This window comes from Dermacentor andersoni, chromosome 4 (assembly GCF_023375885.2).
Source record: "Dermacentor andersoni chromosome 4, qqDerAnde1_hic_scaffold, whole genome shotgun sequence".
Lineage (NCBI taxonomy): Eukaryota > Metazoa > Arthropoda > Arachnida > Ixodida > Ixodidae > Dermacentor > Dermacentor andersoni.
In genome coordinates this window covers 32,090,349-32,102,427 of record NC_092817.1, presented here as the reverse complement: position 1 = coordinate 32,102,427, position 12,079 = coordinate 32,090,349, and the positions used below count along the sequence as shown (strand labels likewise).

The 12,079-nt window shown below is 45.3% G+C and overlaps 1 protein-coding gene across 1 annotated transcript in view; it reads right to left on the bottom strand.

Annotated features, from left to right (window-relative positions):
* Positions 1-5,651, bottom strand: part of LOC126536631 (uncharacterized) — a 101,820-nt gene extending 96,169 nt beyond the window's left edge. Inside the window, exon 1 of the mRNA XM_072287593.1 lies at positions 5,560-5,651. Within this exon, the coding sequence (XP_072143694.1) occupies positions 5,560-5,651 (92 nt within the window). The remainder of the gene's footprint in view (positions 1-5,559) is intronic.
* Between the last annotated feature and the right edge of the window lie 6,428 nt (positions 5,652-12,079).

Here is a 12,079-nt window from a genome sequence, read left to right as displayed (position 1 = left end):
AAATAATGGACAGGAGGCATTAAGGACGCAGTTGTAGTGGGCTATGTGGAATGACCTAAACGTGCTGCAGAGGGGGTGCGGGCACTAGGGTACAGAGGTGACGTAACCAAACACACTAGTTACAATTATCGACGCACTAAAAAGCTTACATGCCTAAGCTGTGCTACAGGAAGTTGCGGGTCCTAAAGTGTCACTATTAAAAGTGGGGCCGTTTGCTTTCCAGAGGGCGTTTGGGCGCTAGGGTGCATATATGACTCCCCTACTGGCGGCGCCCGTAACTGCCTTGCCGCACTCGTAGTTGGTTGGGGCTCGTGCGCTGGCCTCAATCTTCTACGAGAGTCGCTGGCGTCGGCGTCGAGAGCAGTCGCACCTCGCGTCGGATCCGCCAATTTTCGGCCCTCATGCCGGTTCTTTTATCCCTATCCGGACAGTTTCTTCACGAGTGGGTGAAGCAAGTCGTCAGGACCATTTCGGTACCAATCTTATGCCAATACTTGCCCGGGGTGGCCCAGGAGAGTTTTGGGAAGCTCTTGACCACACCGTGCGCCGACCTAGGCCTATCCGGCCTAGCTCCAGTGCGGCCGCTCGCGCGCCAGCGCGCAGAAGACTCACTCGCTCCCTAGGGAGACGCACAGGCTAGGCCATGGTCAAAATGGTTGGATATTCATCTGTCTCGCGGCCCGACTCTCGGCATTTATGGACCCTACATGTCAAACGCAGGGGCGCCATAGCCGAGGAAGCTTGAAATATTTGCAACAAATTGCGCACTTGTAGGCATTATAACTTTCTGATGAGAACCAGTTTAAATTTGATGACTTGCACCCTCTATGATAAGGTGGGCTCCCTCAAACGCGACAACTCTCGTTCGTATCCACAAACGCGCTGCCTAAGTAGTAGCCTGTCTGAACCCCGAGCGGGAGGCTAATTCAGCTCCGATCGCGTTATGCGTGAGGGCACACATTCTTGATCGAGTAATGACTCCTTTTATTTACACGATGCCGAAGTGCAGTGCACTAGAATACGAAAGTAAGCCGCGTGGGCATCACGGTTGCAATGATATAGGCGATAATAATATAACATGTTTTCTTTACATGCGGCTTTATCAAGCGATCCCCTGTGACCAATTTTAAAGACGTTTCACGTCAAAAAACAGCGCTAGTTCGGTTGTGTGGGTTTCATATGCTTAAGAATCCATTGGCGAGTACCCCAGCGAAATTTGCCCTTAAGGCGAGAAATGCCACACTCTTTATCTGCAAAATAAACGTATAATTATTAAAGTTTAACAAAGTTTATTTGCCATCATGCATATTAAATGAGAGGGTGGAGGGAAAAAAGCTACTCACAGGCAGCTTGACCAGCCGACAGCCCTTGATGTCTTTATTATGGTCTTGAAGATGGACTTGAACGGGTGATAGCTTACGCTAGCCGGTCGCTGTCAAAAGCGAAAGACAGTTATTCTACAACCGAAAAGGAATGCCTTGTCATCATATGGGCTACAGAAAAATTTCCCCCTTACCTATATGGCAGACCGTTCAAAGCCGTAAGCGACCATCACGCCTTGTTTTGTCTAGCGATATTAAATGACCCTTTAGGACGCCTGGCACAGTGGAGCCTCAGACTGCAAGAATATGACAACACTGTAATTTACAAGTCCGGACGAAAACACGCTGATGCCGACTGCCTGTCTCGCGCTCCCATGGACCTGCCGCCGCGTGCAACATGACCAAGACGACGACGCCTTCCTTGGAATAATAAGCGCGGAACACTTCGCTAAACAGCAACAAGCAGAGCCGGAGTTAAAGACCTTGCCGAGTATTTGGAAAGGAATACCGACCTTTGCCCTAGGGCATTTAAGCGAGGATTGTCTTCGTTTTCGCGTCAGAACAACCTACTCGTGAAGAAAACATTCTCACCAGTCCGCGCCAACTACCCTCTTGTTGTCCCCTCAGCGCTGCGTCCAGAAGTACTGCACGCCCTACATGACGATCCGACTGCTGGGCACCTCAGATTCTCCCGAACGCTGTCGAGGATACAGGAAAAGTTACTGGCCGCGCCTGTCCGCCGACGCCGCCCGTTGCGTCAAGACATGCCGAGACTGTCAGCGAGAGCAAGACACCACCCACAAGGCCAGCGGGATTACTGCAGCCGCTCGAGCTTCCTTGCAGACCGTTTCAGCAGATCGGAATGGACTTGTTGAGACCCTTCCCGACGTCAACATCTGGAAACAAGTGACTTGTCATGGCGATGGAGTATCTCACCCGCTTCGCCGAAACGAAAGCTCTGCCGAAAGGTAGTGCAGCAGAAGTGACGAACTTCTTCGTCGAGAACATCCTGCTGCGACATGGTACCCCAGAAGTCCTCATCACCGACTGAGGAATGGCCTTTATAGCAGAGCTCACCCAAGCCATTCTGCAATACAGCCTGGCAAGCCACAGGAGGACAACTCTCTACCACCCGCAGACCAATGGTCTTACGGAGCGGCTGAACAAGACCTTCGCAGACATGCTAGCAATGTACGTCGACGTCGAACACAAGACGTGGGATGCTGTCCTGCCGTACGTAACCTTCGCTTACAACAGGAGAGTGCAAGAAACCGCACAGATCACGCTGTTCAAGCTGGTTTACGGAAGGAACTCGACGACGACTCTCGATGCCATGCTGCCGCTCGTCACCGAAGAAAATGTTGATGTCGCCACCTATTTTCAGCGCGCCGAAGAAGCCCGACAGCTCCCCGCCTGCGCATCAAGAACCAGCAGCGGACCGACACCCGACACTGCAATCTTCGACAACGCTACGTAGAATACCAGCCCGGCGACCATGTTTGGGTTTGGCCCCCGATACGCCGACAAGGACTGAGTGAGAAACTATTGCGACGCTATATCGGACCCTGCAGTTGCTTAAATAATAATGGCTGTACTTAGCACCGTTAAGACAATTCAAAGTGTAACAGATCCTAGAGCTTAAACGAACAAAGCTGCTGTGACCATTATCCTCCCGAATAATCGGTCTCGAACGACTAATTAATGATTCCGGATACCAAGTTGAATCCAATACGAATTGAATGACAAAGGCTATTGCGTTAGACATTTTGAATACTAGCACATCCCAAGGAAACATTTTCCGTGGTACAATTGTATATATATATATATATATATATATATATATATATATATATATATATATATATATATATATATATATATATATATATATATATATATATATATATATAAGCATTGCTTACGTCCGCAGTGATCCCTTTGATATGGAACACCTGTAGTTTCGGTACGCTGTGGAGAACATAGCACAAGAACTGGAAAGGGACACGCTGTACAACGTGTCCTCCTCGCCCAGTAGTTCCTGTAAGGAACAGTGATCACATCTGTTGAGCCCTGTAGTATTTGCTGGTAGAATGGCATCCGGATTAGCGAATTTCTTTCAGTCCGTACTAGAAACAAACATGCCTATAGTTTTCCTTGCGGACTAATTTTCAGGCGGACATTGGCTACGCAAACAGATATAAGGTGCGAATACCGCTGCCTGACGTAGGTGAAGAAGAAAGACTCTAAGCAGCTTTACTTGGTAGCTTAATTCTCTTGCTTTTATGGTTCATCCGAACCGCAACATAAGCGACTTCCTAAATCATGCTGGAGCATTTGTTGAAGTTCCAGCAACAATGCATTGCTTATACCACTGATTCAATGTACGAAACATCTGCTAGACATCTACGAGAATACTTGCAAACGGCGCGAAAGGACGAGACAAGAATAGACTACACTGCGCTCGTGTTGTAAGTACTCTGGTATGTATGTATCAACGAGTTGAGTTTCCAACTTGCCTGCTGTACAATTTTCCTGAGTGTTTGGTGTGATCTCCTGTGTACTCAGTAATGCGCAAAGCTTACACATTCTGAGCTGGTGCTGAGTGCAAAAGGTTCACGCGATTAGCTCTCGCTAATTATTGCGTGATATAATCAGCTTCTATACGTAATAACACCGCCCAGAAGGAAACAAAAGTTTTCTGCTGACTTGCATGGCGGTGTCAAGATGAAGAAGGCAAACGCGCACGGTGCACGGAGTGAACTAGAAGGGGACCCGCCATGTTATACAGCAGATGATGGCACTGTCTTCAAAATTCGCAGCTAGGTGGGCCAGCCAGAGGGCCTTTTAATACCAGCGGAAACTCTCTCCGCTATTGAGGCACGATGGCGTCTCGGACGATATGATGCAGGACGCAGTCGCCGAAAACACAGATCGTAACTCAGCAGAAAAGTTTTCAGACGGCATGCTGCAGAAAGCTTGGGAAGGTTCAATTGGGGATCAAGGTTGTCTGCATGGTAGCGAGCGTGATACTTAGGGGAAACCGTCCGGCTCAATTAAACGCGTTCAAATGCAGAAGCGTGCTCGTATTTCGCTCACGTACGAGCGACACAATTAGTGGAACTGCGCGATAACCTTCTAGGGCGTTGACTCGAGGCTTTTGCGGATGTAGACGTACAGTACACGTGGCCTCAGTGGTAAACAATTATTAGCTATTTGGTTGCTATATTAAGAAGGCACTGGGGGCCCGTCGCTTCGGAGCACTTGCTCATCAAGACATGTACCTCGCAAGGATGTTATATATATATATATATATATATATATATATATATATATATATATATATATATATATATATATATATATATATATATATATGCCTTTTCCAGAAATTATTCACTTTGTTTCTAGCATATTTTCGCATACATATACGAGCCTTTCTGTTCCTCGGGATCCACGTAAGCGAAAAAAAAAAGAAATGGTGGAAGTGAGGAGACGCTGACGGGGGAGGGGAGGGGGGAGGGGCGTTCATATGTAATTCCGAGAGGCAGCTTTAGTTTAGGAAGCAGTGATAGTTGTGCAACGCTCCGGAGCGGGGCTGCTACACTCTATTTTTCTTTTGTACACCTCTTTTCGCTTAATTTTTCTTGTTTCCTTTTGCCTTTTTGCGAGCTTGTACAAAGCGTAGCGACAGTAACATTACTGAGCGAACGCATTGCCTCCTATATATGCAAGTGTATAGTGCCAAAATGGATTCGTGTAAAAATCCATGGTATTTCATTATACATCCAATGTTTGTGAGTAGGTTTGTCGGTTGAAACATTTGTGAATTACCAACCATCAAAAGCCGATACTAGACAGTGTAATAGGCCTAGACAATGTTAGACAGGCCGATCCTAGAGTCAGTGTAATAAAATGCGCGGATTGGCCGATTTTTGGTAATACCATAGCATTGCAGGCGTTGAGGTGTACTTATAGTTTTATTGTGCAGGTTTTTGTTACGCGATCTTGTGATAGCTCTTTGCAATGTTTTTGAATGTGCGGATTCAAACTACACGGGTCCTAAGGGCTCGGATATAAGCAGTTTCCTATTTTCATACAGCGAACGTGTCCTTAATTGTGAGCGACAAAGCATAGGATCGAATGGCGTTGACTGAGCCTTCCTCCGAGGGCCTAGGTATTTAGTGTTCTCTTCGACCGTTGCCGAAAAGGCGTCCGAGAATAGAGCTTCACATCTCACTCTAACGTGGCCACCTTGCGCTTTTTCTTGCTCCAATGTGAAGCTGACGGTGGGTAGCCCGTCGGGATGTGCCTCCAGCCTGGCCTTGGCATCGTTCACGAGCTGGTCATTAACGAAGACAGCAAGCGCAGGAAACGGCTTGGACCGAACTCCAACGGAGCTCAGCTTCACTGTGTCCCCGATGCGGTATAGGTGTCTCTGTCGGTTAATATACGGGGCGTTGCGGGCAGCTTTTCTGCGTGACCAAAGAAAAGTAAAGAAATCTCACAGGACGGTTACAGGTGTGTACCGCGAATGTTTAAGCGTTAGCTGAGGTGCGGGCTAGGCGTTTTGCCTTACAAACTCGAGCTCACCGAAAAGCTTCGGTGGGCCTGAAGGTCCTGCTTTCTCCTTGACAATTCGGTGTAAAGGATGTTTTACAGCGTCCTGATTTAAAGCACTACGCTTCTCTTCGACGGTCGAGTTCTCGACAGCTTCTAAGTATACACGGGCACAGCCGGGCGCACCGAGTAAGCCACCGCCGCCAGCGATTCCTTAAACGTTATCTGGTTAAGGCAACGCGGCAGCAAACACTTCCGCCGCCACCGACTTTCCAAGGAAAAGGCGAAGCACGACTGCACCGCGACAAAAATTCCACAATACTGCGGGTGGAATCGGTGGGTTCTTGGGTTCCCCCGCTCGTGACACGCGACGGCAATATCACCTGGTGATGTTGGAGGGAACAGAGATTTGCGTCACCTGGCCGAACTCTCCTCTCTCATAAGTAAAAGCGCACGCGACAACGCGTGCACTTCCACCAATGGAAGCACCTTCTGGCACGCTGCTCTCTTCTCCCCTTGCTCTCCTTTCCTTATCCTCTCTCTCACGCGGTCGGCTATACCACCAACACGAAAGTGAGAAAGGAGTCAAGGAAAAATTTATGCTTTAAAAAGAAGTTCATAGTAAAAGCAGCGCAAAAATAACGTCAACACGAGACAGAAAAGTACTCAGGACAGCGCCTGTCCTGTGTACTTCTCTGTCTCGTATTGCCGTTATTCTTGCGCCGCTTTTACCATGAAGATCAACCAATTCGCCTAGTTTTACACTCTATTAAAAATAAGTGTGTCGGTATAGGAGTAGCCTGCAGAGTACTCAGTCGAGTGCCCTTACAACGGACACCTCTGCAACGAACGCCTCTCCAAGAGAATGACGAAATGAATAACGAAAGAATAATTCTATCCCGATTCTATCGTGAACGATGCGGTACGCGACCTGTAAAACGAATTCACCTGTATAACGAATGATTTCGGAGGCCCCAAACACATCGTTTTAAAGATGTTTGACTTTATATGCGTTGAGCATGAATAAATCGCCATCTAGAGGGAAAGTGTGAAATCATTAGTAGCCACGTTATCCAAGACTTAATTCAGGTGGCAATTTCGGTTTGCTTTTCGTATTTCGAGAAGTGTTTTCCGTTGCACGTAAGGTTTTTTGGTTGTTGTTATCACATAGACAAAAAATTGACAGAGAGGGATAAATCTAACTACCTAAATAAATAAATGTAATGTGGAAGGTGATGATGATGATGATATGTATGTTTTTATGGCGCCAGGGCCAGGCACGGCCAAAGAGCGCCAGAAAGTGAGGAAGGTAACGTGGAACGAAGTGAAGTGGGCTGATTAATAAGCTTAATGTTCATGCCATCGACAAATGAGGCTTTATTGTACGCGGGACAACTTGACGATCCATTTTTATGGCTCGTTCACTCCTGTTCCTTGTTATCATTAAACCGTACGCTACAACGCCGTCCTCATCGCTGAGAGTGGTCATTTTCTGCGAAAGGTGATACGAAAGAAATGAATCGAATGAACTGAATCGTCGTATTACCCGGCCCCACTTCTGCAATTCGGAGTCACGCGCAGTCACGCGCAGCTTTCGAGGTGGCACGGAGCTGGGCGACGAGAAGCGGTAGAATTCTTCGTTGTCTTTCTACTACTTAACATTGTAGAGATGGTTCCCTTCGAGGCCAAAGAGGCAGTCCAATGTAACTGTCTTACCAACTGTGACTTTGGTCGGTACTCTGAGTTCGACGATTTTCAGCGCTGGTGCCAGCACCAGATAACCTGTTTCGATTCAAAACGGGTCGCGTTCCGGTAAACATGTGTTAACGAGTGCAAACGCTTATACATATTTATCGATAGTATTGGCACCCACTGCCGTCTGTTGCCGTTTGTATCCACCGTGGTGGCAAAAAAAAAAAAAAACACACACACATTCGTGTACTGAGTATTGCGCGCACATTGAGTAACCCAAGATTGTGAAAACTAACTAGGAGCCCTCTACCATGCATAACCCATAGATTTTGCGTATTTTGGAACGTTAATACCAGTCAAGCAATCAATCAATTTGATGTTTGTGCTAAAATCTTTTGAAATGTGTTATATTGTACAGTACTTCTCTCGATTGATCTTTGTATGTGGTGTTCCATCTTCACACGTATTTACTACTGAGGCGTCATTGACTGGTTGATTGATTGATTGATTGATTGATTGATTGTCAAGGCTCCTTCGTGTTGAATAATTCTAGGCAGAATCGCATCGTAAGTTAACTATGAGTGAAAAAAGCCCAGTACGTTAAGGCAGTGGTATCTTTAGTTTTACCTTCACGAACAAGATAAGATGCTTCAACAACGATAGCTTTCATTTCTATTTCAGAATTCACGTTCATGACCTGGTATAGGACAACAAAGTATATTGCTTTTTTGGGACTGCTTGGTACGAAATATTGCGTTTCACGGCGACATGTAGTCAAATCAGAACGCGAAACAGATGTGATATTATATATAGCGCTAATGAAATAATTCCCATCGATCAATTCGTTGAAACTTATCTAACTACGAGAGAGAGAGAGAGGATTGTATCACCCCTCTTTAATGAATCCTGAAGTGGTTTTCGCGTCGGCACGCTTAGCATGCTACTCGAGAAATGGTATACGATGAAAAACGACATGTTACGCACTGTGCGTAAAATCGAATCCCTGGATAACCAGAGACGTCTTACATCTAAAATGAAACTTAAGCACCCTAAAGAAGAGGATCAGCTACAAACATTGTTAAAGCCGTTCGAACGGCGTTTAATGAGGCGTTGAAACGTTACAAATGGCATTATTTTAAACATACCCTATCAATTTTTTTAAAAGAATCATTTCAGAAGTTCTGGCACTTCTTGAATCAGAAGAAAAAGTCTGTTGACGAGATACAACTCGATGGTGTTCGGATTGTTGACGAAGAGGCCATTGCGGAACATTTTAACTTATATTTTCACAGCGTGTTTTCCGTCCCTTCTGGAACAGTCAGTCACACCCCTGTATCGTGCTCTGATCTCGAAAATATTGTATCATTACAAGGTGTTGTGGCTGTGCTTCTTAATGTGAAGACTAAAGCATCACCTGGCCCTGACGGTCTTCCAAATGCGTGCCTTCGTCGCTACGCGGAAAGGCTCGCCCCATTCCTTGCATGCAGTTTTCGCGCATCCATATTATCCGCGGACCTACCGGCTTAGTGGGGAACGGCGCATGTGGTGCCCATACACAAGAAAGGTGACACATCGCTGATTTCAAATTATCGTCCTATATCTCTGACTTCTTCAAGCATCTCTGTAAGATGCTTGGACATATTGTCACTAATTACATAATAAAGTTTTTAACAGATAACAATATTCTCTCCTCTATTCAAGATGGTTTCAGGAAGGGCTTTTCTACAGTAACACAACTAACCACAGTAATTCACAATTTTGCAAGCGCTATCGACAAGTATGGTCAAACTGACGTCATTGTTTTGGACTTTCGAAAGGCGTTCAACCTTGTTTCACATGAAAACTTAATCTTCAAGCGAAAATACATTGGCCTCCCTTTTTCATAATAACTTGGATTTCCGCCTACTTAGCAATCCGCACGCAGTCGGTTTATGGTAATGGTCACCACTCGCGTCGTTTGCCAGTTACTTCCGGGGTACCACAAAATGGCGTACTGGAACCACTCTTATGTTTGATTTTTATTAAGGATATTGCTAGCGCTTTTACTGAACCAGTACAAATACGTTTGTTCGCAGACGACTGCATTTTGTTTCATGAGATTGCTTGTCAAGAGGATCAGGAACTCTTGAATACTAACCTTCATAACATTTATTCATGGTTTAAAGAATGGCACATGAAGCTGAATGAAGAAAAAACAGTATACATGCAGATAACCAAAAATACGTAGGTGGGCATTTCCCTATAGTCTTCCTACTCATCCTCTCGCCGAAGTTAATGAATACAAATAATTGGGTGTAACAGTAACTAACAACCTAAGTTGGGATTCCCATGCCTAAAATGTATGTGCTGCATCATTTCGCATACTCCGTATTCTGCGTCATAAACTAAAACAAGCGCCCCCAGAAAGTAAGCTTCATGCATACAAATCACTCATTAGGCCGAAAATGGAATACGTATGCACTGTGTTGGATCCACATAATAAGCACAATATTAATGCACTGGAAATGATTCAGTAGAAGCAGTTAGATTTGTTTTTTCCAAGTACCGTATAACTGACTCACCAACAACTATCATGCACGATCATAGTATACAGAGATTACAACTACAGCGGAAAATTCTAAGGATTAAATTTCTTTTTCTACTCAAAAATAACAAGCTATCCATCCATCCTGCTCCATATGCCCGACCATTAACCACAAGTCAAACCAGACGTCACCACTCTGAATCCTTAATGCCATATCAAACAAGAACTAATGCCTTCAAATTTTCCTTTTCTGCTGCATTATTGAAGAATGGAACGCGCTACAATTATCATTCTTAAACAGCACTGACTCGACTGATCTGATTAATTTTTGATCTGTTAATTTTGCAACAGAGATGTCAGCGTTTTGTTTTCTTCTGAAAGCATGTATGATTATTTTTTGTAATTTTACCAATCCTGCTTGGGCCCGCATGGGCCTGCAATATTTGCTAAATAAATAAATAAATAAATACACGTGACCTATACGAAGCACACCACAACAGGCAACAAACATATCACTGAGACCCGTGTCCCCTATAGGAAAGGCCAAAAGTGCCTTAAGAGGAAGCTTTAGCTCGGGCTCAACTCCGACGCCGCCTATTCAAATACATGTAAAACGCAAAAACGTTTTTCTGAGATAACCCCTGGGCCGATTTGAATGAAATTTGTTGCATTTGAGAGAGAAAGTTAAATTATAGTGACTGTTGAAGCGAAATATCATTTGTCCTCATACCGTTGTCATCCCACCGTCATCATGCCATTGTCGCCACGCCATTGTTACCGCGCCAGTGTCGTCATACACTCGTCATCGTCCTTTTTCCTTATGCTGTGCCCCCCCCCCCCCCCCCCAAAAAAAAAAAAAAGAAACACAAAGAAAAGTAACACAACGTTAAAATTATTTGTGAATGGACGCCGCTCAGCTCCGTGACGTATAGTACTTCACAGCCTATGAAGCATAAGGAAAATGGCAAATCGTCTGAGAAAGGCACGCTCACGCAAATTTACACCTTTACAACCCCCCCCCCCCCCTACATCGGACATTACGGGCAAAAATGCATACGCATTCTTTGTAACGTACCTCAGTGACCCGCACAGAACGAACTGCTGTCCCGATTAATCGGTAAACAATTAATTACACATAAGCGATTAAATTGCACCGACGAGCTACGCTATATAAACACCACAGCGCGCCCGCGACGGTGGGCGCGTCCGTGTTTGCCCAATTATCGTCGTTAGTAGTTAAGACAATGGGAACGCCTGCGCGTGGTGACGGACGAGTGTTATCGTGACGGGCAAACGAGACAATGGTCGCCGAACAGCGGATGAACGCGCCAGCGCGTCCGTTCCTCTCCGCCGTCGCGGCCCACGCTGACTGCGGTGCGCACCTGAGGCCGGCGGTATGCACACATACACTGATGGCTCATCTCGAGGTCGCGCATTCGCCTGATTCTGCCGTCCCTTGCAAAAACGAGTTTAGACTGTCTATAGAAAGTCAATAGAGATTTTATAGACGACCTTGCATTTCTATAGATTTGGTATTTTGTTGATACAAACTCTACAGACTGTCCATAGACGAAACTGGATAAGGTTTCTATTTCTTTTTGTCTACTCGCATTCTATAGATGGTCTACAGAAGAAAGTCGATAAAGTGTTTGTTTCTTTTTGTGCATTGTTTGTCTATAGACTGTCTACAGACGAGAGTCGATAAGGTTTCTCTTTCTTTTTGTCTACTCGCATTCTGTAGATGGTCTACAGAAAGAAGTCGATAAGATGTTTGTTTCTTTTTCTCCATTCTTTGTTTATAGACTGTCTATAGACGGGAGTCGATAAGGTTTCTCTTTCTTTTTGTCCACTCGCTTTCTGTAGGTGGTCTATAGAAAGAAGCCGATAAGATGCTTGTTTCTTTTTGGCCATTCTTTGTCTATAGGCTGTCAATAGACAAAAGTCGATGAGGTTTCTATTTCCTTTTGTCTACTCGTATTTTATA